This window comes from Dipodomys ordii, unplaced genomic scaffold (genome assembly GCF_000151885.1).
Source record: "Dipodomys ordii isolate 6190 unplaced genomic scaffold, Dord_2.0 Scaffold6, whole genome shotgun sequence".
NCBI lineage: Eukaryota > Metazoa > Chordata > Mammalia > Rodentia > Heteromyidae > Dipodomys > Dipodomys ordii.
Window position 1 is genome coordinate 6,817,281 of NW_012267222.1, and position 26,690 is coordinate 6,843,970.

The window sequence follows — 26,690 nt, forward strand, 5'->3', positions numbered from 1 at the left end:
GCTAGCCTTGAGCTGAAGAGCTGAGGGACAGCGCCCAGGCCCAGAGTTCAGGCCCCATGACCAGACCAAAAAAAAAAAAAAAGCTGGGCACTGGTGGCACACACCTGTAATCCTAGCTACTCAGGAGGCTGAGATCTGAGGCTCTTGGTTCAAAGCCAGCCCAAGCAGGAAAGTCCGTGAGACTCTTCTCTAATAATCCACCAGAAAACAGGAAGTGGTGCTGTGGTTTAAGTGGTAAGAGTGCTCACCATGAGCTAAAGAGCTCAGGGACAGCTCCCAGACCTTGTGTGCAAGCCCCTCAACACACACACACACACACACACACACACCACCTGAAAGCCAGGAGTAGAGTTGTGGCTCAAGTGGTAGCACACTAGACTCAAGAAAAAAAAAAAAAACTCAGGGATAGGGCTCAGGCCCTGGGTTCAAGCCCCAGGACCACACCAATGCAGTGGAGCTCCACACTGGTGGCTCACACCTGCAACCCTAGCTACTCAGGAGGCTGAGATCTGAGGATCATGGTTTGAAGCCAGCCCAGGTAAGGAAGTCCATGAGATGGTTGTCTTCAATTAACCACCAAAAAGTCAAAAGTGGAGCTATGGCTCAAACAGTCGAGTGCTAGCCTTGAGCAAAAAAACTCAAGGAGCCAGGTGCCGGTGGCTCACGCCTGTCATCCTAGCTACTCAGAAGGCTGAGATCCGAGGATTGCAGTTCAAGGCCAGCCCAGCAGGAAAGTCCACCAGACTCTTTTTTTTTTTTTTTTTGGTGGGTTGTGGGGCTTGAACTCGGCCTAGGTGCTGAAGACTCTTATCTTCAATTAAACACCAGAAAACAGGAAGTGGCGCTACAGCTCAAAGTGATGGAAAAAGCTCAGGGACAGCACCCAGGCCACGAATGACAAAAAAACAAAAAACACCTCAAGGTAGAGCCCAGGCCCTGGGTTCAGCACACACACAAAATGCCCAGAGGAACCTGGCACCCAGCCAGCAGCCATGAACATCCGCAGAGATGTTTGCTGTCTATCACATGGCCCTTCCAGCTGCCACTTCTCCCTGACCGTGTCCCAAGGTTCATGAACCATAGCCACTTGCCCGGGCCTTTGGAGGGAAGCCCAGCCTGGGCTGCCTCTCCCAGGCCCCTCCCAGTCCCCCCTCCCAAGCCCACCCAGGCCCCTCCCAGGCCCCTCCCAGGCCCCTCCCAGGCCCCTCCCAGGCCCCTCCCAGGCCCCTCCCAGGCCCCTCAATCCCCCTCAAGGCCCCTCCCAGCCCGTCCCAGGTCCCTCCTAGGACCCCTAAGAGGCCCCGCCCAGGTCTGCCAGGCCGGCTACCTGAATGAAGGAGGGCCTGCAGAGGACGCTCTGCTGGCCAGGCCTTGGCGGGACCACAGGACACTTCATTATGTAGCGATCGCTCTGCTCCAACCTCTTCACCCCTTTGCGAAAGATTCTGATTTCCAACCTGTAATTTGCGTTCTGGAAGGAGAACAGCATTCATATGCACAAATGAAAGAAGAAAGTGCAGCTGAGAGGCCACCCTTAGAGGTCGGTGCCTGTTTATTAAGTCTCCTGGAGGTTGGATGAGCAGCGAGACAAAGGCCAGCGTGAACTGGGGCTCGGGTCCCACTTTGGGGCTCTACCAGATTGCCCTGACCAGGAGCCCTGGGTCTAGGGGCAGCGTGGGTTTCAGAAAGGTCACCCTTGGCCACATAGAGCAGGAGCTGGTACCTATGCACCCTGGAGTGTGTGTGTGTGTGTGTGTGTGTGTGTGTGTGTGTGTGTGTGTGTGTGTGTGTGTGTGAGAGACACTCCTGGGATTTGAACTCAGGACTCATGTTTCCCTTTTGCTTCCCAGTCCTCAGTAATACAAAACATAGCAAAACCGTTTTTGTACCCACCTCCTTTTGCACAAAACAGGCCGAGTACAGAGCCTGGAAAATGAAGTGACCCTCAGGCCCGGGATGCAGGAGGTAGCCGCACTGGGCCAGAAGATGACCCTGACCTCCAGGGGACCTCCAGGTTCCTGCAAGGAGAAAGGGCCAGCACGGCGGTTCACACAGAGGCTACTTTTCTATTGAGGTCAGAAGCATCAGACGCCCATCCACACCCAGGCCTCCACCCCAGGGCCCGGCTAGCACGAGAGCAGCAGGCCAGCAGCCTGGGACTCCACTTGGGGCGTCAGCCGCCTCCAGCATCTCCCTGCTGTAGGCCCATCCTGGGCGCTGTCTCTGCCCTCATCTCCTGCTTCCCTTCCGCATAGGTCTTGTTCAAGCCTGAGTCAGACCTGTCCTTCCTCTGTCCACATCTCCCTTTCTGACCCCAGCATCCCAGGCACACACCTGCCTCAGGGCCTTTGCATTGGCTGAGCCCTGCGCTTCCTCCCTGAAGCACTTATTATTATCCCAGCCCCTGCGATTTAATTGACGATTTAGAATAAGGGATGCTTTGCTGCCCTTCCCAAAATGTCAGCTTCATGGCACCAGGTTTGCTTTTCTTCATCAATGCATCCCAGCTATAGATAGGACTCTCTGTAAATAGTTGTTGGATGGATGACATACAAAAATTTCAGCCAGGCATTGAGATCTGAGGATTGCAGTTCAAAGTCAACCCAGGTAGAAAAGCCCATGATGGGCTGGGACAGTAGCTCAGTGGTAGAGCGCTTGCCTTGCATGCATGAGGCCCTGGGTTCAGTTCCTCAGCACCACATAAGCAGAAGCAGCTGGAAGTGGCGCTGTGGCTCAAGTGGTAGTGTTCTAGCCTTGAGCTGAAAAGCTGAGGGACAGGGCCTGGGCCCAGAGTTCAGGCTCCACGACAAAAAGAAAAAGAAAAGTCCATGAGACTTCTTTCTAAGCTGGAAATGGAGGTATGGCTCAATGGTAGAGGACCGAGGTAGGGCAGAAAAATTCAAGTGAGAGCTTGAGGCCTGAGTTCAAGCCCCAGTGCTTGAATCTCACTGCTAAAGGGATCATGGACCGTTTTTATTATCTCCTTTCCACTATTCCAGGTTTCCAGAATTATCTTGTATTGCTTTTGTCTTAGTTTTTGTTTTCTGTTTTTTTTGGGGGGTTGTTTTTGTTTTTGGGTCATTCTGGGGGCTTGAACTCAGGGCCTGGGTACCTTCCCTGAGCTTTTGTGCTCAAGGCTAGCACTCTGCCACCTGAACCACAGCTCCACTTCTGGCTTTCTGGTGGGTAGCTGGAGATCAGAGTCTCACCGACTTTCCTGCCCAGGCTGGCTTTGACCTGAGATCCTCAGATCTCAGCCTCCTGAGTAGCTAGGATGACAGGCGTGAGCCACGGTTTCATTTTCAACTACTTGACTGTGTCACTGATAGGAGAAGGGTGTCCCACCGTGGAGTAGGGCAGCTCCGGGCAGCGTTTTGGTCCCCAGCTTACTTGTCTCTTGGCATGCTTTGCTTTAAAAAAAAAAAAAAAAAAAAGCAAGACAGCTTCCAGGGCTATCTTTAGCAAGAGATCAAGACAGAGAGCGAGGCTCTGAAAGGTAGCTCGCTGGGGAAATAAAGTGTCTAAGCCTGGATGTGCAAATTGACCCAGATCGTTTTAGTTTGGCATTCACGTTTGCGCGTTGTAAATATTTGCCTGGCTCCCCACTGTTTCCACCTGCTTGCTGTCCCTTCATCTCTGGAAGGCAGCAGGCACCCCATTTCTCTACCCCACCTGGCAGGGCTGCGTGACATAAAAACTCCCTCGGAAGCCACAGGTGCCTCTGACAGCCTCAGAAACTAATGGCTTGTGGCAGGCCACCATGACTAATTTTCTGATTATTGACTTTATGATTTTCCGCTTAAAACTTCTTTATAATAACACACAGAAAATGTTTAATGGGCTCTATCCAGAGCCATAAAAATTACTTATTGAACAAGTGTTTTAAAACTATTAATCTATTGTTTTCCATTAATAATGGCTCTCCAAAGAACAGGCGACAGCTTAATGTAGCCGCAGCATTTCTTCTGGAAAAAGTGGCCTTTTAATACACCAAGTCTCCGGAGAAGCCACAATCTTGCTGGCCATTTGGGCAACTGACCCTCACAGGACAGAAGAGGGCCTCAGCAGCCAGTCTGGGCTTCAGGATTTCTAGAATGAAGTCAGGTGCTGGTGGCTCACGCCTGGAATCCTGGCTACTCAGGAGGCTGAGATCTGAGGATCACAGTTCAAAGCCAGCCTGGGCAGGAAACTCCATGAGACTCTTACCTCCAGTAAACTACCAAAAAGCTGGAAGTGGAGCTGTGGCTCAAGTGGCAGAGCACTAACTTTGAACAACAACAACAAAAAAAAAAAAAACTCAGAAACAGTGCCCAAGCCCTGAGTTCAAGCCCTAGCATTGCCACAAAAATTTTAAAAGAAGAAGAATTTCTAGAATAAAGCTGTGCATGGGTGGCTCACAGCTAGAATCTTAGCTACTCAGGAGGCTGAGATCTGAGGATTGAAGTTAAAAGCCAGTGCAGGCAGGAAAGTCTGTGAGACACTTATTTCCCATTAACTACCCAAAAAGCCAGAAATGGAACTATGGCTCAAGGGATAGAATGCTAGTATTGAAGAAAAATTAGCACAGGGATTACTCCTAAGCTGAGTTTAAGCCCCAGTATCAGCACCAAAAGCAAAAACAAAAAACCTAGAATAATGAGGATGCTGGGGAGTTTTGCTAGACTCTGGGAGAAATGGAAAAGCCAGTTTCCTCAGTTTCTCTTTTTTTGTGCAAAAGTGGCAGGGGGAGGGATTTTGAGGAGTCACTTTGCAACCTCCAAGATATAAAAAACACAAGGAATTGGGCTACTCCAATTCTTTCCAGAAGGTTCCAGAAGGTTCCAGGTGATTCACCTTATGGTATCCATTCCCCCTCTTACTGTGTCCTGTTCATGATGGCAAAACTTCTGACAAAGGGCCACCAGCCCTGGGTTTTGGTTGTTTCCAGTGGCTATTCATCCATCAAGCATGAGAGAGTTACTGACTCTCCATGAGTAAGAACTGTCCTGTGGCACCAGGCACTGGTGGCTCACGCCTGTCATCCTAGCTACTCAGGAGGCTGAGATCTGAGGATCATGGTTCAAAGCCAGCCCAGGCAGGAAAGTCCCCTTGAGACTCTTATTTCCAATTAACCACTCAAAAGCTGGAAATGGCGCTGCGGCTCAAGTAGCTGAGCACTAGCCTTGAGCACAAAGAGGCTCAGGGACAGCGCTGAAGCCCTGAGTTCAAGCCCTACAACCAACAAAAAAATAAAGAATTGTCCTGAAGCTGTCCGGCTATTTCTCTGCCAGGGCAGTTTGGGTTTGGGAGCACACCACTTCTACAGGGATGCTTCTTCCCAGGTTTTAGGCGCTTTTATTTGTTTTTGTCAGTCGTGGGGCTTGAACTCTGGGCCTGGGTGCTGTCCCTGATCTCTTCAGTTCAAGGTGATCACTCTACCACCTGAGCCCACAGCGCCACTTCTGGTTTTCTGGTGGTTTATTCACAAATATTCACAGTGTCTGCCATGAGCACCAGCAGCATGATCAGTCCCCACAGAGCTCTCCCTCCCTCCTCCCCCCTTCTCCCCCCCACCCTCCCTATAACCCAGGTGCCATCACCGTCCTGCAGACCCTGCTGGGAACCACCGTGGAAGACATTTCGAGCAGAGCTGACAGGAGGGTGTGACTGGGCAGCTCTGGCCCTGGCGGCTGTGAGCAGAGATGGCAGAGACAGCAAGGAGCAGCAGGACGAGAAGAGGGACTTCCAGATGGGGAAGGCCCTGTCCAGCCAGCAGCGGCCCCTTACCTAGTGGGTGCAGGGTCCGGGCCAGCCACTGCCTCAGCCCCTCCACACGGGCCCTGGGGATCCGCAGGGTCATGTAGTCAGAGAAGCACTCGGCCCTGTCTGCAGAACAAGACCCGCATCCTGGAGGAGGAGGGAGGAAGGAAGGAGGGGACAGAAGAAGGAAGGGAGGAGGGGGGAGATGGGCTTCCCCACTCAGCCCTGCCTCAGTGGATGAGTTGCGAAGGGCATGTGGTCATCCTGACAACACTACAAAGAGTTTTCAGAGACCGGAAGCAAGGGGAATTAGTGACCCACGTGAGAGCACTGAGTCCGAGCATCTGGGTCTGCACCCCGCTCTGTTCTCTGCGTGTGTGCAGGCGTGTGCATGCCTGTGTGGGTACGTGTCTGTTGCTCAGCCTCAGTCTCTTCCTGTGAATTGATCGCATGATGGGATGGGTGACGGTGGTAGAGATGGTAGTGATAGTGAAGATTAGGATGGAAATGGCGGTGATTATGGCGATAGGAATGATAGAGGTGATGGCGGTGGTGATGATAGTGGTGGGGATGATAGTAATGGTGATGGTAATGGTGGTGGTGGAGATGATGATGGTGACAGGCACGATGATGGAGATGGAGATGGTGATGGTGGCGATGTGTTGGCGATGACGGTAGGGCTGGAAATGATGGTGGATGTGAGACTTGGAGAAGTTCACGCGTCTCTGCAGGGTGCTCGTGGCAGGACAGGTGCCTGGGATGTGACCACGACTTCCACGCAGCGTGGACAGGGCTTTCCCCGCTCTCAGAGCTGGGGGCCCGCGGCCCCCCCCCGCACCTACCAGCTCAGCAGCTGCTGGAGAGAGCGCGCCCAGGAGAGAGCAGGTGTCAGAACACCACTTCTCCGTGGGGTTCGGCAAACACAGAAAATGGGGCGCCTGGGGTCGGAGGCGTGGCTCAGGTAGTAGAGTGCCAGCCAAGGAGCAAAAGTATCAGATACCAAGTTTAAGTCCTGGCCTTGGACAAACAGGAAAAAAGGAAGAGAAGAAGATGGGGCCCCTGCCCCAGCTGCACACCGTGGCATTTGAGAAGGTCTGAGTGAGCAGACCCAAGTGGGAGACCCGGGATTCGAACCATCAGGAGCGTAGGAACTTCCTCCCAGGTCACCGGACCCAGAAACAGTGGGGTGGGGCAAGCTACTCAGCCTCAGACCCCAAAACCCAGGCAGTGGCCACCGCCTGAGCACAGCCCATGGCGAGTGCGGCATCCTGGAAGTGCCCCATGTCCCACCCCATCCCCCCACCAGCCACAGGGCAACCTGCACCATGTCAGTCCCTTCTCAGAACCATGGATCGCTCCCTACTGCCAGTGTGTGTATGTGTGTGTGTGTGTCTTGTTGGTCGTGGGGCTTGAACTCGGGGCCTGGGCACTGTCCCTGAGCTCTTCAGCTCACTCTACCACTTTGAGTTACAGTGCTACTTCCAGTGTTCTGGTGGTTCATTGGAGATCAGAGTCTCACAGACTTTCCTGCCCGGGCTGGCTTGGAACCAAGATCCTCAGCTCTCAGCCTCCTGAGTGGCTAGGATGACAGGTGTGAGCCACCAGCATCCAGCTGTTCCCTCTTTCTAAACAGCATTCCTCACTCTGCTGGATGGAGATGAGCTTGTCTTCCACTCAGGTGACATAAGGCTTGGAGCAGGGGGGTGGGCAGGGGCTGTGGTGGTCCTGTCAATCATTCTGTGCCTAAGGCACCTTCTTAGATCGGTGTCTGGGCCCCAGCAGCTGTTAAATATACACCAGGAAATGGCTGTGGTTGAAATCTGGGGTGGCCGGGAAATAGAGAACGAGAGGGGTGTTAGTCTAATTCCCTCCTGCCTCCCCCCACGAGCTGGGAGGCCTAGATGATGCCAACTCATTCACTCGTTCACCGAGCACACTGCCTGGCAGCCTCAGACTTCCATTCCACATGCACAGGCCTCGTCGGCAGCCCCACAGGTGCAGCACTAACCAGGGAGACGAAAGCAACTAAGGAATCTTCCAGAACCTTGCAGGATGAGCCCTTTCCCCCAGAGCCCAGCCCAGGCCTCCAGACATGCCCACGTTCCACAGATTTCCACTGTGCACTAGCTGAGGACTCAAAAAGCGAGAAGGTGGGGAAAACATCTTCTGTCCTGAGTGGACAGGCAACCTACGAGGAAGGATACAACGGGCCTGAGGGAGGAGGGGGCCCTGGAGTGAGCTGGGGTAAGTCACTTCTCTGAGATTCCGTTTCCTCTTCTGCAAAAATGGGTATATGCAGAGAGAAGATTTGGGAGGAAGATGCTAAGCTTTTGCAAATGTTGCTTTGTTTATCTGGGGACAGAGACCACACACCACACAGCCTAGGCGAATGACGTGATTTCAGGCTGGGAATCTTGAACTGCAGGATGCCCATGATTTAACATCCAGGCAGGGCAGACCTAGGTGGGACCGGCAGTGCTCAGCCAAGCTACTTAGCTGAGCCCCAGGAAAACTCTGCACGCTGCAGCTCTGGTGAGCAACACTCGGTCTGGTTCCGACTCGTGGAAGTCAGCGCTGTCCACCTGTCCCCAGTGAGAGAGGACGCTGACAGGCTCTTTGTGGGCCCTGCCCTGAGCATTCTCCCCTTAGCTGAGTTGAAACAAGAGCGTCTTCTCTGTCATGAACCACAGCCTTGAGGTCTGTGAATCATGGTGAATGAAGGAGGCCTTTTTGCTGCTCAAGATTGGAGCTCTACCTCTTGAGCCACATCTGATTCATTGCAGTGTAGGGGCTCTTGCAAGCCAGGCGCTGGTGGCTCACACCTGTCATCTTAGCTACTCCGGAGGCTGAGATCTGAGGATCATGCTTCAAAGCCAGCCCAGGTGGGAAAGTCCATGAGACTTTTATCTCCAATTAGCCACCAGAAAAGCCACACGTGGAGCTGTGGCTCAAGCGGTAGAGTGCTCGCCTTGAACACAAAAGCTCTGGGACAGCTCCTAGGCTCTGAGTTCAAGCCCCACATCTGACATAAAAAAGATAAAGGGGGGGAAAAAAGTTGCTTGGCTTTGTTTGCTCAGACCGGCTTTGAACTATGGTGCTCAGATCTGACTTTCTGAGTAGCAAGGATTATAGTCACAAGCGAGTGATGTGGGGAGGGGGTGGAGGGTAGGAGGAGGGCATTCTAAGTCTCTCAAAGACAAAATAAGCTGAGGAAAACCACAGTACTGGGCCTGGTGGAGAACAAATAGTCCCTGTGTGTGGCTTCTATAAAGTCCTCTGTAGTGACTGAGGGCAGAGACCCTGGGACAGCCTGATGGGCATCCAGGCTCACCCGCCCACTTCCAGAGGACCCAGACAAATCACACACACCTCTGGACCGTGGCTTCCTTGCAAAGATTTTCGCTGTGGTTAGAATGAGTTAGAAGACACAAAACCTCCACGCCAGACATGGTTCAACACATAGGCTCCTTGCATGGGTGTCGGTGGCTCATGCCTGTCTACCTTAGCTACCTCGGAGGCTGAGATCTGAGGATCGTGGCTCAAAGCCAACCTGGGCAACAGAGTCTATGAGACTCTTATCTCTCGTTAACCACCAAAAAACGAGAAGTAGAGCTGTGGCTCAAATGGTAGAGCCTGAGTGAAAAAACCAAGTGAGAATGGAGAGCCCCGTAATAGTGCACGTGCATGCATGCACGCACACACACACACACACACTCCTCATGTTTGCTGTATTCCTGAGTCAAGACCCCAGGCCCAGGCTCGATTCAGGCACCTGCAGGACTAGCAAGCCAGTGGCCCAGCGCCTAGACACTCAGATCCCAAGTTTCTTGCTGGAAAAAGAGATGGTGAAGGCTTTCCAGCTTTCTGCTGAATACAACACCGGCACAGCGTGGCGTTATCCATCCACTCCTGGACGAGTGGAGAAGCACCCGAAGCCTGCTACACACCAGAAAAGCGAGATTGCTTTACCTGTGGGAGTGCCCTGAGCAGGGCGTGGCCGGTCCCGGACTGACCTGGAGCTGGGAATCCTGGGGCACACCACAGGCTGAACACAGGCGAGACAAACAGCCCTGCACGGAGGAGGAAGGCGTGGGGGTCACAGCCCAGCCCACCCTCTGGCCTTCATTTAGCCCCACAATTTTACTCCTTTTGTTTTGGTGTGTGTGTGTGTGTGTGTGTGTGTGTGCGTGTGTGTGTGTGTGTGTGTGCTGGCCCAAGGACTTGAACTCAGGGACTGGGTGCTGTCCCTGAGCTCTTCCTCTCAAAGCTAGGGCTCTACCATTTGAGCCACAGTGCCACTTCTGGTTTTTGAGTGGTTAATTGGCTATAAGAGTCTCACAGACTTTCCTGCCAGGGCTGGCTTCCAGCCTCCTGAGTAGCTAAGGCTGCAGGCATGAGCCACCAGCTGTTTTATTGTTGTTGTTTTATTTGTTTCCATACTAGGGTTTGTACTCAAGGTCCTAAACTACCTCTTGAGACATGCTTCCACTTCTGACTTGGTTGCTGGGTAATTGGAGATAAGAATCATACAGACTTTTCTGCCCTAGATGGCTTTGAACCCAGATCCTCAAGCCTTAGCCTCCTGAGTAGCTAGGATTAGAAAGCAGGAGCCACCAGCACCCAGCTTGTTTGGTCATTTATTTATTTATTTGTCTTTTGTATTTCCTCACTGCCCCAGCATTTTTTATTATCTGTACAAAGGGGTTCCATTTTGATACCTCTATGTATGAATATAACGTATCTTAACCAGACTCTCTCCTCTCTTCCTGGCCCTTCACTTCCCAACCATTGTTCTATTTTTCTACCTGGTTTTGCTTTTCTGAGACAGGGTCCCACCCTGGAACCTAGGAGGACCTTGAGCTAATGATCTTCCTGCCTCTTCCTCCTGAAAGCTGAGATTATAGGCATGCATATCTCAGTTCATCTCATTCAGTCAAAGACATCTATTTGGCTAACTAGGGGCTCCAACTACAGGGCTTCCACATACTGGGTAAACCCTCTACTACTGAGCCACACATAACCCTACTCAGGAGGCTGAGAACTGGAGGTTTTCTGTTCAAGGCCAGCCAAGATAGAAAAGTCCATATGTCTCAATCTGCCAGGCCCAGGCAGCAGAGCCTGCAGAGCCATGGTGCAGACTACGATTTTGTTATAAAATGATAAGTTCTGGAGAATACTAAGCAGAAAAGGAACTGGATCATGTGTTTCAAGAAGGTCCTTCTGGCTGAGTACAGTGAATCCTGCCTGTAATACCAGCTACTCAGGAGTCCGATAAGAAAGATCAAGGTTCAAGACTAGCCCAGGTAAAAGTTAGCAAGCAAGACTTCCATCTCGACCAATTAGCTGAGCATAGCAGTGTTTGTCTCTACTCCTAGCTACGTGGGTGGTGTAAATAGGAGAATCACAGTCCTGGAAAGATGAAAGTTCTAGGCACAAAATGAAATTTGTCTGAAAAATAATGCAGAAAGGTCTAGAGGGGTTCAAGGGCAGCGTCCTTCGCACAAGGGCAAGTCCTGAAGGTGAACCCGAGCACCACCCATAAAATGGGCGACCTTGCCGGGCACCTGTGGCTCCCACCTGTCATCCTGGCTACTCAGGAGGCTGAGATCTGAGAATCATGGTCCAAAGCCAACCGGAGCGGGAAAGGCCCGGAGACTTTTCTCTCCAACCAACCACCCAAAGCCAGAAGTGGAGCTGTGGCTCAGGTGAACAAATGTGAGCATGGAGCCAAACAGCCAAGGAGACCCTGCCTGAGTATGAGCCCCAGTACCAACACACACACACACACACACACACACACACACACACACACACACACAACCAAAACTGAGGAAGAAGCCTCGGGCGGGAGAAGTTCGCAGTTTTTCTCTGACATTTAGCAATGTCGTCAGCAGGGTACCCTGGCCTGTGCTGAGGAAAACCAAGCTAAATATGCATGCTGGAAGCTCCGGCGGCCTACACCGCCTTCAGTCCCATCAGAAGTGAGGCGTGGGCTTGGGTTTTGCCCTCTCTCTTCTCCAGCAGCCCTTTAACTTGCTTTGCCCAGCCTTGAACACGTGATACCTAGTGCCCCAAAGCTGAGCTGGGGGGGAAAGGGGGGGAGTCCCTGGCTTAGGACCCCGCTCTGTTTGCCCACCCACTAAGCTACTCTGTGCCTTCATTGTCCACAGAGTTACAGAACAGAAACAAAGAGGCCAGTCAGGGCTGCTGGACTGCTGACTTTCAAGCTGACCTTCAAGACCAAACTCCCCACTCCAAAGAGCTCAAAAAGTGATTTTTCTCATCTTTTCTTTTTTGTTGGTCATGGGGCTTGAACTGTGGGCCTGGGTGCTGTCCCTCAGTTCTTCAGTTCAAGGCAAGCACTCTATCACTTGAGCCATAGTGCTGCTTCCCATTTTCTGGTGGTTAATTGGGGATAAGAGTCTCACAGCCTTTCTTGCCCAGGCTGGCTTTGCACTGAGATTCTCAGATCTCAGCTTCCAGAGTAACTAGGATTACAAGTGTGAGCCACCATGCCTGGCTCTTCTTTTCTTTCTTTTTCTTTTTTTTTTTTGGGTCCGGTCGTGGGGCCTGAACTCTGGGTCTGGGCGCTGTCCCTCAGCTCTTCAGCTCAAGGCTAGTGCTCTACCACTTGAGCCACAGCGCCTCTTCCGGCTTTTTTCTTTTTGCTTATGTGGTGCTGAGGAATCGAACCCAGGGCCTCAGGCATGCAAGGCAAGTGCTCTACCACTGAGCCACCTTCCCAGCCCCTACTTCCGGCTTCTTGTTGGTTAGTTGGACATAAGAATCCCAAGGAGGGCTGGGAAAGAGGCTTAGTGATAGAGCACTTGCCTTGCATGCATGAGGCCCTGGGTTCGATTCCTCAGCACCACATAAGCAAAAAGCCGGAAGTGGTGCTGTAGCTCAAGTGGTAGAGTGCTCAGGGACAGTGCCCAGGCCCTGAGTTCAAGCCCCAGAGCTGACAAAAAAAAAAAAAAGAGTCTCACAAACTTTTCTGCCCAGGCCAGCTTCAAACTGCTGTCCTCAGATCTCAGCCTCCTGAGTAGCTAGGATGACAGGCGGGAGCCACCAGCGCCCGGCTCAACATGATTTCTTAACAGCAGATCTCAGCCCCGAAAGGGAGCTTGCCGTTCCTGAGGGAAATAACATTTTCTCCTTCTCACAATTGGATCACTGGTGGCGAGGAATCTGATGTTTGAAAACTCCCTTAAGTAAGGACCCCTTGTCCCCTGAACCCTAATTTCTTTCAAGAATCCCTGGGAACACTCAAGGAGAATCCCATTTCCCCAGCGTGCTGCAGATCCTTTATAAGCCAGGAGGACTGGAATCTCAGCTCAAGGGATACTATGGGGCCTGGAGAAGTAGGGGTGACTGACCAGCTCTCCCTGCCCCCCTCTTCCGCTCAGATGGGAGGTGTCTCTGGGCTAAGTGATCAGCATTCATCTCTCCTCTCTCACAGGGGCCAAGGAAGCCTTTCGAGGGATGCTTACCAAATGATGGCCTGGGCGCCCCGCATCCTCATGTTAGCTGCCCTCTCCTCCCAGAAGCAGCACCCTGCTCATAAATAAAGGTGAGCTGTCCCCTCCCCCTTCTGCAGGGGGGAGGGGTGTCACTTAGGTGCCAGAAAGCTGGGAGGGTATCCATACCCCCCAGCTCCTCCCCAACCCCCAGGGTAAGATGAACAAAAGGAACAGGCTAAGAGAACAAAATGAGAAGAGTGGGGGCTGGGGTGGAGAGCTGAGAGACCCAGAGCTCACCTAACCAGGGAAGCCCAGGCTTCCAACTCTAGTAAAGAGGGAGGGACAGGAGGCAAGGTGGCTGAATTTTATAATCCCAACTATTCAGGAGGCTGAGATTTGAGGATCGCCATTCAGAACCAACCTGGACAGGAAAGTCCATTAGACTCTTCTCTCCAATTAACAAACATCTAAAAAGCAGACGTGGATCTGTGGCTCAAAGGGGTAGAGCGCCAGCCTGGAGTAGAAAAAGCTCAAGGGCTGGGAAGATGGTTCAGTGGTGGAATGCTTGCCTTGCATGCTTGAGGTCCTGGGTTCAAAACCTCAGCACCACATAAGCAGAAAAAGCCAGAAGTGGCGCTGTGGCTCAAGAGGTAGAGCGCTAGCCTTGAGCTGAAGAGCTGAGGGACAGCACCCAGGCCCAGAGTTCAGGCCCCACGACCGACCAAAAAGAAAAAAGAAAAGCTCAAGGATAGTGCCCAGGGCCTGAGTTCAAACTCCAGAATTGACTAAAGGAAAAAAAAAGAGAGAGAGAGAAAGGAGGAAGAGGAGGGAGAGAAGAGGAGGGGAAGAGGGAGGAGAAAAGGGCCAGAAGAGGTTGGTTCTAGTGATTCCCCTTCAGTGGAGGCAAGGAGGCTGGGCATTCACCTCAGCAGGAAAAGGTGAAGGAGATGTTCAGGATGAAGAAGAGAAGCTGAGGGCTGGGAATGTGGCTTAGGGGCTTAGTGGCTTCATGCTTGCCCTGCATGCATGAAGTCCTGGGTCTGATTCCTCAGGACCACATACACAGAAAAAGCTGGAAGTGGTGCTGTGGCTCAAGGGGTAGAGTGCTAGCCTTGTGCAAAAGAAGCTCAGGGACAGTGCCCAGGCCCCGAGTTCAAGCTCCAGGCCTGGCAAAAAAGGAAAAAGAAAAGAAAAGCTGAGAGGAGCTGGGGTGGGACTGGAGAAACCCACACTGCCCCCCTCCTATGGAGGTAGCAGGTTTCTGAGTCTAATTTGTGTTTCTCCGTGTGCATTGTGACCAGCTTGAGAAAGTCCCAGAAGGGAAAGAAGCAGAAAGACTAGCTGAGCATCTGGTGCCTCTCCCTCACCAGGGCCCTCCCTCCATCCCCCCCTCCCCGCCCCACACCCCAGCCTGTGGTTGGAGTCTGGGCTCTGTGCCCACCTACCTGCTTCCTCCAGCCCCCGAGAGGCCCAGCTGTTGGCATGGAACAGGCCGCTGGAAGCTCATGCCTGTAATCCCAGCTACTCAGGAGATGGAGATCTGGAGGATCAAATTCAAGCCAGTCTGGGCAGAAAAATCTGAAAGACTCTATCTCCAAAATAACCAGCAAAAAATAGGATTATTGATGTGACTCAAGTGGTCTAGCTCCAACTAAGCAAGTACAAAGTCCTGAGTTCAAACATTAGGACCACCATATGTATCTTTCCCCCTCTCATGAGTTATTTCTTTTCTTTTGTAGGTTGTGGGGCTTGAATTCTGGGCCTGGGCGCCGTCCCTCAGTTCTTCAGCTCTAGGCAAGCACTGTATCACTTGAGCCACAGAGCTACTTCCTGTTTTCTGGTGGTTTATTGGAGATAGTATCACGGATGTTCCTGCCCAGCCTGGCTTTAAACGGTGACCCTCAGCTCTCAGCCTCCTGAGTAGCTAGGATGACAGGATGAGCCACCAGCACCTGGCTGTTACTTTTCTTTTTCTTTCTTATCTTTTGTCCTCCCCCTGTGTGTGTGTGTGTGTGTGTGTGTGTGTGTGTGTACTGGTACTGGGATCTTGAACTCAGGGTGGGGACACTGTCCCTTAGCTTTGTACTCAAGGCTGGCATTATACCCCTTGAGCAACAGCTCCAGCTCCACATCAGGCTCTTTTCCTTTTTTTCTTTTTATTGGTTGGTCGTGGGGCTTGAACTCTGAGCTTGGGTGCTGTCCCTCAGCTCTTCAGCTCAAGGTCGCGCTCTACCGCTTGAGCCACAGTGCCACCTCCAGTTTTCTAGTGGTTTATTGGAGATAAGAGTCTCACAAACTTTCCTGCCTGGGCTGGCTTTCAACCGTGATCCTCAGATCTCAGCCTCCAGAGTACCTAGGATTACAGGTATGAGCCACTGGCTCCCAGCTTTTCCTTTTTTCTTTTGTTTGTTTTGTTTTTTGGGGGGAGGGGTCCAGTCGTGGGGCCTGAACTCTGGGCCTGGGTGCTGTCCCTCAGCTCTTCCACTCAAGGCTAGCGCTCTACCACTTGAGCCACAGCACCACTTCCGGCTTTTTTTCTTTTTGCTTATGTGGTGCTGAGGAATTGAACCCAGAGCCTCATGCATGCAAGGGAAGCGTTCTACCACTGAGCCACCTTCCTTTTTTCTATAAGTGCTGTTCTCTGTCTCTGTCTCTCTATCTCTGTCTCTGTCTGTCTGTCTCTCTCTCTCAGTTGTGGGGCTTGAACTCAGGGCCTGGGTATTGCCCTTCAGCTCTTCTGCTCAAGGCTAGTGCTCCACCACTTTGAGCCATTGTTTCACTTCTTGTGGTTAATTGGAGATGAGAGTTGTGGGCTTTCCTGCCCAGGTTGGGTTTGAACTGTGATCCTCAGATCTCGGCCTCCTGAGTAGCTAGTAGCTAGAGGTTTGAACCACTAGTGTCTGGCTGCTTCTCTTTTTTAATACACCTATTAAATAACACATATTCTGGTGCCTCACCACCACCTTCTTTCCTTCTTCCACTCACGCTGGTTCCCCCTACCTAGCAGTCCCCCTTTTACAATAATGTCATTTATTATTGTTGATGATGTTATTTCAGGTCTAGAATTTGCTAGGTTGCTTAACTTTTTGTTTTATGTTATTTTTGTGCCATTCCTGGAGCTTAAACTCAGGTGTAGGTGCTGTCCCTGAGCTTTTGTGCTCAAGGATAACACTCTACTACTTGAGCCACAGCACCATTTCTGGCTTTTGGGTGGTTCATGGGAGATAGAGTCTCATGGATTTTCCTGCCCAGGCTGGCTTTGAACTTCAATCCTCAGATCTCAGCCAGGGTGACTCAGCCTCCTGAGGAGCTAGGATTACAGGCATGAGCTACTGATGCCAGCCTCTGCTTCCCTTTTTAACACTCCCTCTATTGCTGTGCTTTTTCTTTACTCTTAGATGGCCCTGGGTTCGCTTGGGGCTACCTGGGCACACAGGGAGCCTGGAACCTGTCCCCGGTGGTGTGGTCGAAGCTGTTTGTCCCCAGGGTCTGTTCACACACAGATGGAGGCCCTCATTGCCCCAAACAAAAGCAAACAAGAGAGGGTCCAGCTGGTTAAACATCACAAGGACCCTTCAGGCAAGCAGGAGGAGGCTGGGAGGCCTGGCTTAGTACACATCCCCGGGAGCCTAGGGGAGCGACAAGGCCAGGCAAACACATTCAGCACACAACTCACTCACCCCAAAGAGCCTGCAAGGACTTCCAGGCTCCTGCTGCAACCTTGGTTTCAACAAACAAACAAGCCAAGCATGGGTAGCTCACACCTGTAATCCTGGCTACTCAGGAGGCCAAGATCTGAGGATTGCAGTTCAAAACCAGCCCAAGCAGGAAAATCCATTTGACTCTGATCTACAATTAGCTATCCAAAAAGCTGGAAGTGAAGCCGGGGTTCAAGGGAGAGAGCACCAGCCTTGAGCAAAAAAGCTCAGGGAAAGCACCCAGGCCCTGAGTTTAAGGACTGGCACATACACCCCCACCTCTCCCCTCCAAAATAACAACTCTAATTGAGAAACTTGCCAGACTTTTTTTAGTTTAGTTTAGTTTTTACTGGTACTGGGGTTTGAACTCAGAGCCTCATACTGTTGCTTAGCTTTTTTTTTTTTTTTGGTCAGTTGTGGAGCTTGAATTCAGGGCCTGGGCGCTGTCCCTGAGCTTTTTTGCTCAATGCTAGCATTCTACCACTTTGAGCCATAGTTCCCCTTCTGGTTTCCTGGTGACTAATTGGAGATAAGAGTCTCATGGTGTTAGCAAAATGAGCTCCCTCCCCATATCTGAGTCCACTCCTTCCCCTCTCCACAGCTTAGCATGCCCCCTTCCTAGGCAACGCTAGGCCCATGTAGTAAAGGCAGTAAATAATCAGCCTCCAGCCCCCTTTCCCTTGGGATGGCACTTCTCTGGGGCAGCTACCAGAGGGGCAGCAAGAGCCCCTTACAGTGACCTTCAGCTCTGGGCAGCTGCAGGAGCCTTATCTACTATTTGGACAGCAACCATAAATCCTAGTCTGCCATGATGAAGCCCCGCGCCCACATGTCCACACCAGGGTCTCCGCCTCCTAGCCCCTTCCAGCCCCTCCTAAACCTCCTAGGTTCTATAGGTCACCCCAGACAAGAGCCGGGGCCTCTCACTTCTCCCTTGTGAGAAGGGGTCTTGCCAGCCTCCTTTCCCAGCAATGCACCTTTCTTTGTTCTCTGTACCTGGATGTCTGCGTGGTTTCCTGGCAAAGTCTAATTAATCTTTCACATGGACTTTCCTGCTTTGAACCACGATCCTTAGATCTCAGCCTCCTGAGTAGCTAGGATTACCGGCATGAAACGCTAGTGTCTGGCTTTTGCTTAGCTTTTTCACTCAAGTTCTCTACTAGCATTGAATAAAAACAAGTAGTAGAGCCACTTCCACTTCTGATTTGTCTTTCTTTCTACTTAATGGGAGATAAGAGTCTCATAGCCTTTTGTGCCTGGGCTTTCCCAGATGTTTGAATTTGCTCATCTCTGAGTTTCACATCAATATTGCCATTTTGCTTTTTCTCTTTTTTGCTATTTTTTAATGACAGTTGAACCAAGCAATGGCTGATTGCCAGACGTGCTGAATCTCTAACCAATTAGTGAGTGCCTTCCTGGCCTGGGCAGCAGGAAATGAATAGTCCGTGCCTGTGACAGGAAACATGATTTTATTCCAGCTTCAGTTGTGATGACTGAATCCATTCTAGGGAGAAAATTGTGTGTCTTAAACCATCCTTGCCCTCTAGGAGCAAAGCCTGTTTTTTGGCTACTAAGAAATGTCATTAGCTGGGCCCCAGTTGCTCATGTCTATAATTCTAGCTACTCAGGAGGCTGAGAGCTGAGAATCGAGGTTCAAAGCCAGCCCAGGCAGGAAAGTGAGACTCTTTTTTGGGGGGGAGTCCAGTCGTGGGGCCTGAACTCTGGGCCTAGGTGCTGTCCCTCAGCTCTTCAGCTCAAGGCTAGCGCTCCACCACTTGAGTCACAGTGCCACTTCTGACTTTTTTTTCTTTTTGCTTATGTGGTGTTGAGGAATTGAACCCACGGCCTCATGCATGCAAGGCAAGCGCTCTGCCACTGAGCCACCTTCCCAGCCCCGAAAGTGAGACTCTTATCTTCAATTAACCACCAGAAAACCTGGAGTGGCACTGTGGCTCAAGTGATAGAGCACTCTCCTTGAGCTGAAGAGCTGAGGGACAGTGCCCAGACTCACAGTTCAAACACCACAACTGACAAAAAGAAAGAAAGAAAGAAATGTCATTAAACCAGAGCTCCTCTGAGTAAGACAGAGTGCTCACTAGTGACACTGAAATTCTCCCCTGGGATTCATCCTCTGGGCACATGGATAGAATTCAAGTTCTGGAACATGAGTGAGGGAAAATTCCCTCTCTGTTTTCAGTAGCTTCTCATTAAATGTGAACATTTGCTTGCACTATGAACATAGTCCACAAGTCACAGCATGACTGTGGACTCTGTCCCCAAGAGAAAACCACACATTTTCTATCACCTGATAGATGTTACAGTGAGCTCAGATAAACTTTTCTATTGATCACCATTTTTGAGTAAAAGTGATCTGACCTGTTGCCATGGACTATATCATAAAGAAGCACTTACATGACATGATAAATTTGCTTAATTGTTTGCTAGTCCTGGGGCTTGCACTCAGGGCCTGGACACTGTCCTTGAGCCTCTCTGTGCTCAAGGCTGGCACTCTAACACTTGAGCCACAGTGCCACTTACGGCTTTTATCTATTTGTGCGGAACCGAGGAACTGAATCCAGATCTTCATGCATGCTAGGCAAGCACTCTACCACTAAGCCACACTCCCAGCCCTTCTTAATATTTTAATGACTGAGTTTTGAGCCGAGCATAGAAGGCTATGCTTATAATCTCAGCATGCAGGGGGCAGAGGTGGAAGGATCTTGCATTTGAGGCCAGTATGGGCTACACTGAGATTGTCTCAAAAACACAAACAAGGCATCAGTAGCTCACACTTGTAACCCTAGCTACTCAGGTGGCTGAGACCTGAGGATCAAAGTTTGAAGTCCAGGGCTAGGAAGGTGGCTCAGTGGTAGATCACTTGCCTTGCACGCTCAAGGCCCTGGGTTCGATTCCTCAGCACCACATAAGAAAAAAGAAAAAAGCCGGAAGTGGCGCTGTAGCTCAAGTGGTAGAGCGCTAGCCTTGAGGTGAAGAACTGAGGGACAGAGCCCAGGCCCAGAGTTCAGGCCTCATGACTGGATCCAAAAAAAAAAACAAAAACAAAGTTTGAAGTCCATTGTGACAGAAAAGTTCTCAAGACTCTATCTCCAACTAACAGGCAAAATCTATACTGAAGGTAAGGTTCAAGTGATAGAACTCTGGGACTGTGATGCAGCTCAGTGGCAAAGCACTTGTATCACAAGTGCAATATTTAGGTTCAATCCTCAGTTAACCACATACACACCCCCTCCCACCAAAAAAAAATCAAGTGATGGAGCACCAGCTGCAGATAACAAAGCTATGTGAAAACACAAGGCCCTGAGTTCAGTCCTCAGAAGCAGCAAGAAAAATGAGGAAAAAAGGCCAGGCACTGATAGCTCATGCCTATAATCCTAGCTACTCAGGAGGCTAAGATTGGGGACCACAATGCAAAAGCAGCCTAAGCTTAATGGTAGAGTATTTGCCTAGCATGCATGAAGACCTGGGTTCAATTCCTCAGTGCCACATACACAGAAAAAGCCAGAAGTGGCACCATGGCTCAAGTGGTAGAGTGTTAACCTTGAGCAAAAAGAAGCCCAGGGAGAGTGCCTAGGCCCTGAGTTCAAGCCCCAGGACTGGCAGAAAGAAGAAAGGAAGAAAGAAAGAAAAAAGAAAGGCAGCCTAGGTAGACAAATCTGGGAACAAATTCTCAAGATTCTAATCTCCAACTGGCTAGCAAAAAGCAGGAACTTAAGATATGGCTCAAGTGGTAGAGCACCATCTTTGACTGAAAAGGCCAAGTGAGCACATCAGATTCTGAGTTCAAGCCACAGTACTGGCATAAAAATCCTCAAGCTTGCCAGGCACTGGTGACTCACACCTATAATCCTAGCTACTCAGGAGGCTGAGATTTGAGGATCATTTGAAGCCAACCCAGGCAGGAACATCTATGAGACTCTTATCTCTAATTAATCACCAAAAAAAAAAGAGCCAGAAGTGGAGCTGTGGTTCAAATGGTAGAGTGCCAGCCTTGAGCAAAAAAGCTCAGGAACAGCATCTAGGCTCTGAGTTCAAGCCCTTGGATTGGCACACTTGTGCATGGGAACACACATGTGTGCACTCTCTCACACACACACACAGAGCCTGAAGTTTCAAGAAGGGAGGAAGGACTGTAAACATCCATGAGTCTCTCTGTTAAAATACTTTTTCACCTTGTTTCAAAATATGCTAGGGTGATTTCAAGAAGCAAATTTACAGTTGAGAGCCCAGATTCTAGGAATGTTCCAACCCCAGACATATCAGAGAGATGCAAATCAAAGTGCCATTATGAGAGCATTTGAAAGTCATCAGAGTGGCAACAATTACGGAGGCAGAAATGAGAAAGGAGGAGTGTTGGCAAAGCAGTGCAGGGGCGGGATTGGAGCGGGCCTGGGACCCAGGGGCCACGTGGGTCCGGGAAGCTGAAGCTCCAGCCTGGCCTCTCTGCATGGATTTCCTTATCTGGATGAGATGACATTACCTACTTTGCAAAACTGGTGTGAGAATGCAAGTACCTCTTGCCATCAAGGGTTCCTCAAACACAGCCGGGGCAAGTGTACACCCCTAGATTAGGAGATCTTTGTGTGGTCCTTCTGGAACCTTCACGGAGTGTGGGAACCAAGGCAGCCGGCAAGCGACAGTGGCACTGTTATCCTGAGGTACTGGCCATTATGATTAATGTGCATCTGATTATGTCTTTAGATCTAACTTCCAGTCAGAAGAGAAAATAAACGATAGAGGAACAAGCGAAGGGATACAGTGGTGACACCGTCCGATAAATCCAGATTGCTTCCACGAGTCAATATCTTGGCCAGGTATGGTGGTGCACACCTGTAATCCCAGCTACATGGGGAGAGGTAGGAGGGCTAGGTTAGATCAGGTTAAAACAACAACAACAACGCAAGATGTTATCTGGAAAACAGCTAAAGCCAAAAACAGGATTGGAAGAGTGGGACAAGAAATAGAGGCCCAGCCAAGCAAGCAAGCCAAGGGAGGCCTTAAATTCAAACCCCAGTACCACCAAACAAAACAAAACATGTCATTGTGGTCAAAGACAAAGTCTGAGAAACTGTTCCAGATCGAAGGCAATTAAGGAGAAACAAAAACTGAATGCAGTGGGACTCTTGGTTGGTTCTAGAGCCAAGTGAAAACTTGCACAAGGGACAGGCTTTAGTTTGGCTTTCATTCATTCATTCATTTGTTTACTGTGCTGGTCCCAGGGTTTGAACTCAGGGGCTAAGCACTGTCCCTAAGCATAGTTGCTCAAGCCTGGCACTCTACTACTTGAGCCATAGCTCCACTTCTGGCTTTTTAGTGGTTAATTGAAGCTAAGAGTCTTATGGACTTTCCTGCCAATTCTGGCTTTGAACCGTGATCCTCAGATCTCAGCCTCCTGAGTAGCTAGTGCTATTGGTGTGAGCCACCAGTACCCAGTGAGAAATACATCTTGATAAACCAAAGTTGCCTTTTGTTCACTGGCTTTTCTATCTTCATGTTCCTGTCCATTTTCAGGGAAGCATGTAACATGCCCTTAGGTTTACCTTATTGTTATTTCTTGTTGTTGTTGTTGGTGGTGGTGGTGGTCATCGTGGGGCTTGAACTCAGAGCCTGGGTATTCTCCCTAAGCCCTTCAGCTCAAGGCTAGCACTCTACCACTTTGAGCCACAGCTCTACTTCTGATTTTCTAGTGGTTAATTGGAGATAAGAGTCTCACAGACTTTCCTGACTGGGCTGGATTTGAACCATGAACCTCAGATCTTAGCCTCCTGGGTAGCTAGGATCACAGGCGTGAGTCACCAGTGCCCAGTGGATTTACCTTAGAAAACAGACAGAGCTGCAAGATGGAGAGGCGCTCCCAAGCGATGTCTACAAACTCGGTCAGTTCTCAAACCCACTGGTTCTCTGTGTCCTTCCTTCCGAATCCAGCATCCTACCTCAAGCTGGGTGCGGCTCTGCTGGGGATTCCTCAGGCCCTCAGCATCTGCTTAGCACTGACATACTAGGGTTTTATATCTCTTGATACCATTTCCCAATTACTCTTTCCCTCGCCTCTACTCCCCTCCCCCCCCATGACCTGGGGCTTGAACTCAGGGCCTGGGCACTGTCCCTGGGCTTCTTTTGCTCAAGGCTAGCACTCTACCACTTGAGCCAGAATGCCACTTCCAGCTTTTTCTGTGTATGTGGTACTGAGGAATGGAACCCAGGGCTTCATGCATGCTAGGCCAGCACTCTACCACTAAGCTACTTTCCCAGCCCCCACTTCCCAATTATTCTGTCTCTGTCTCTCTACCTGGGCCCCACTAGCACCTGGGGGGCTGTATGTAGGTCATAGCTGGCTAGAATTTTTCTTGTGTAGGGTGAAAAAAAAGCTCAGAAAACCCTTTCTAATTAATTTAACAAATGCTCGGAAGAGAGGAGGGGATGAATAGACCTTTTGTTTGGTCCCTTTACAGTCTGTAGGTTTACTGTAGAAGGGGTCCAAACAAGCAAACCAGAAGAAGTTACAAAATACTGTATTTCAATTCCTCTTTGACAATCAGCATTGTGGTTTCAAGTCCAAACTAGACATGGGCTCAGAGAAACCAAGGGAGCTCAGTGGCCTGGCCTTATTCTGGCCTTATTGATTCTCCTCTTGATGGTCATAGGCCTTTTTTTTTTTTTTTTGGCTGGTTGTGGGGCTTAAACTATAGACCTGGGCGCTGTCCCTCAGCTCTTCAGCTCAAGGTTAGCACTCTACCACTTGAGCCACAACACCACTTCCAGCTTTATCTGTTTGCGTGGTGCTGAGGAATCGAACCCAGGGCCTCATGCTTGTGAGGCAAGCACTCTACCACTGAGCCACCTTCCCATCCCATGACCAACCACTCACTCTTGTTTAGCTTTTTCTTTTTTTTTGGTTGGTCATGGGGCATGAACTCTGGGCCTGGGCACTGTCCCTCAGCTCTTCAGCTCAAGGCACGCGCTCTACCTCTTGAGCTACAGCGCCACTTCCGGTTTTCTGGTGGTTTATTGGAGATAGAAGTCTCACGGTCTTTCCTGCCCAGGCTGGCTTTGAACCGTGATCCTCAGATCTCAGCCTCCTGAGTAGCTAGGGTTACAGGCGTGAGCCACCAGCGCCCGGCTTCTTTAGCTTTTTCTACTCAAGACTGGCACTCTACCATTTGAGCCACACCTCCACGTCTAGCTTTTTGCTGTATAGTTGGAGATTAGAGTCTCTCAAAATTGTCTGCCCAGGTTAGCTTTGAACCTAGATCCTCAGATCACAGCCTCCTGATTAGCTATGATTATAGGCTCGAGCCACCCATGCCCCGCTGTCATTTGCCTCCTTCCTGTGTGTTGAGTAGTCTTCTCAACCTGCCTGCCAACTCCTGGGGCCTCTCGGGCTCATCAGTTCCTTGTTCCTCAGCTGCACCCTCTCCCAACAGGCCGCTGAGATTCTCATAGTCTCCAGCTTGTCACAGAAAGTGGCCTGGGAGAAGGCCCGGGGGCAAGTTTAGGGAACAGTGGTTTAGGCAGAGGTGTCAGGTATCTGTCCGCAGGCCAGGCCCTGGCTTCTGAGCCTATCTCTTCCCTTGCAAAGTGGAGATGATGAAACTGACTTTGTGTGGCCAGGTAGATGGGCAGATTGACACCACACAGATCTCCTGCTTTACAGAGTACAGTGACCATCAAGGGCCATCTGTCCAGCCTCATCCCCTATTCATCATCCCCATCCTAGGAATCAGTAAAGGCCATTAGTTTTATCTGCCTCCCATCCTTCCTCTCTCATCCATCCAAATTAGTTCTGACAGAACCTTGTTTGAATGAACAGCAGCCTTCAGAGATGGACTTACAGTACTTACTACTTATTTCCTTAGAGGCTGTAACAAGGAAGAGGCAAGTCTGGTGCTAGTAATGCACGCCTGTAATCCCAGCTACTCAGGAGGCTAAGATCTGAGGATGAGGTTTGAAGCTAGCTTGAAAGTCCATGGGAATCTAGTCACCAGTTAGCCAGCAAAAGAATGGAAGTTGAGCTGCAGCTCAAGTGGTAGAGTGCCAGCCTTGAGGGAAACAAAACTAAAGGACAGCACCCAGACCCCGAGTTCAAGCCCCAGTACTAGCACACACACACAAATAAATAATAATAGTGCCGGGCACCAGTGGCTCACACCTGTATCTTAGATACTGAGGAGGCTGAGATCTGAGGAACATAGTTCAAAGCCAGCCCGGGCAGGAAAGTCCATGAGACTCTTATCTCCAATTAGCCACCAGAAAACCGAAGTGGTGCTCTGGCTCAAGTGGTAGAGTGCTTGCTTTGAGCTGAAGAGTTCAGGAACAGCACTCAGGCCCAGAGTTCAAGCTTCACTGCCCAATAATAATAATAATGATGATGATGATGAAAAAGAGGAGGAGGAGGAAAGTGGCAGGTGACAGACTGTATGGGTTCAAATTTTACTCTACCATTTACTATCTGCGTGCCTGGGAGGGTTAATAATGGAAAGTACTTCCTCTGGGGAAACCTTTGTTGTTATCTCAAGTCCTTGACACTGATACAACATATAAAGCTGTGAAACTGTTGCCAATTGGGCTGCAAGTCAATGTATCTCAGGTTCCGAGGTTCACACCCCTTCCTTCCCTCCCATTCACAAAATTGTTGCCAATGAAAACTGACACACTGAGTTTAAGGCCTCTTAAAATAGATGAAGTACAGTATTATTAGCATTATCAGTATCACAGGGCTGGATTAAAGCATTGCTAGTATTTTGTGCCTTGAGATTCACATCCGAGGACTACCATTCATTTCCTAGTGATCTCACATAAAATACTTAAAAAAAAATCTCAGGTGATATCCAAAAAGAAATGTATTCTTTATCTGACTTGTGTAACGGTAACCCCTTTGAACGTCTTTACAATAACAATAACAACAACGACAATAATAATAATACATTTAACTTTAAACGAATTAAAAAAAAACCCACCGATGCCTCAGTTTCCTTGTTTGCAGAATGAGGACAGTATCTATATTAGGTAACACAGAAGAACATGAGTGCATCTAGAAAGTTCCAGGTAGACTTACTGGCAACAAAGTTGCCGTTTGCAGTGGACTCGAGGGGGGAGAAGATCCGGGAGCCCCCTCTCCCAAGTCAATGGAAAATAGTGGAGGGCTCAGCTCCCCCTCCTGCCCCGCCCCTCTCTGCCCCGCCCTCTCTGCCCCGCCCCTCTCGGCCGGCCCCGCCCCTGCCGGCCCCGCCCCCTCCCGGCCCCGCCCGGCCTCGTCCGGCCCCGCCCGGCCCCGCCCCTCCCGCCCCGCGTCCGGGCCTGCACTAGTCTCGCGCGTTTTCCGTGTGCGCGAGCTCAGGCCGAGAGTCTGGACTGGCGGTTGGTCGGACGAGACCATCTGCTACGGGATGTAGGGGGAGCCCAGAGCCTCCACGGCCACAGTGTCTTTCAGCCTTTGCTTTTCCAGGCCCAAGTGCTGGTCCTTTCGTGGTCTGTGCGCGCTCTTCCCTTGCTCAGGCTCTGCGTGTGGAGTCGAGCCGTCGGGGCCGAGGGCTGTAGGGTCTCGGCGTGGCGTCCCCCCCCCGCCAGCGGGAGGCCGGTGGGACCGGACGACGGCCGGCAGGGGGGAAGGAGGCGGCCCTAGCGCCATTTTGTGGGGACGAAGCGGTGGCCGTGCTGCTGTCGGGACCTTCCCTGCTCGGTGTCCGTGTCGCGCTTCCCAGCCGCGGCCTAGCGGGTGAGTCGGTGACGCTTCTCTCCAAGGACGGCCGGGCGCCTGGGCCCGCGCGTCGGGGGG

The 26,690-nt window shown here is 50.8% G+C and overlaps 2 protein-coding genes across 5 annotated transcripts in view; one reads left to right on the forward strand and one right to left on the reverse strand.

Moving 5' to 3' along the window:
- The window catches only part of LOC105997384 (chromosome unknown open reading frame, human C1orf127), a 31,724-nt gene extending 18,469 nt beyond the window's left edge, over nt 1–13,255 (reverse strand). Inside the window, exons 1-5 of the mRNA XM_013031811.1 lie at nt 13,230–13,255; nt 9,709–9,809; nt 5,767–5,865; nt 1,894–2,018; nt 1,328–1,471 (exon numbers count right to left, since the gene is read on the reverse strand). Coding sequence (XP_012887265.1) covers nt 1,328–1,471; nt 1,894–2,018; nt 5,767–5,865; nt 9,709–9,809; nt 13,230–13,255 — 495 coding nt within the window. The remainder of the gene's footprint in view (nt 1–1,327; nt 1,472–1,893; nt 2,019–5,766; nt 5,866–9,708; nt 9,810–13,229) is intronic.
- Nucleotides 13,256–26,525: 13,270 nt separating this feature from the next.
- Nucleotides 26,526–26,690, forward strand: part of Tardbp (TAR DNA binding protein) — a 10,137-nt gene continuing 9,972 nt past the window's right edge. For 2 of the 4 annotated variants that reach the window (XR_001175724.1, XM_013034185.1), the window contains exon 1: nt 26,526–26,630. The gene's annotated coding sequence lies outside the window, so the exon portion shown is untranslated. The remainder of the gene's footprint in view (nt 26,631–26,690) is intronic. The other 2 variants (XR_001175725.1, XM_013034173.1) reach the window with 1 other exon arrangement.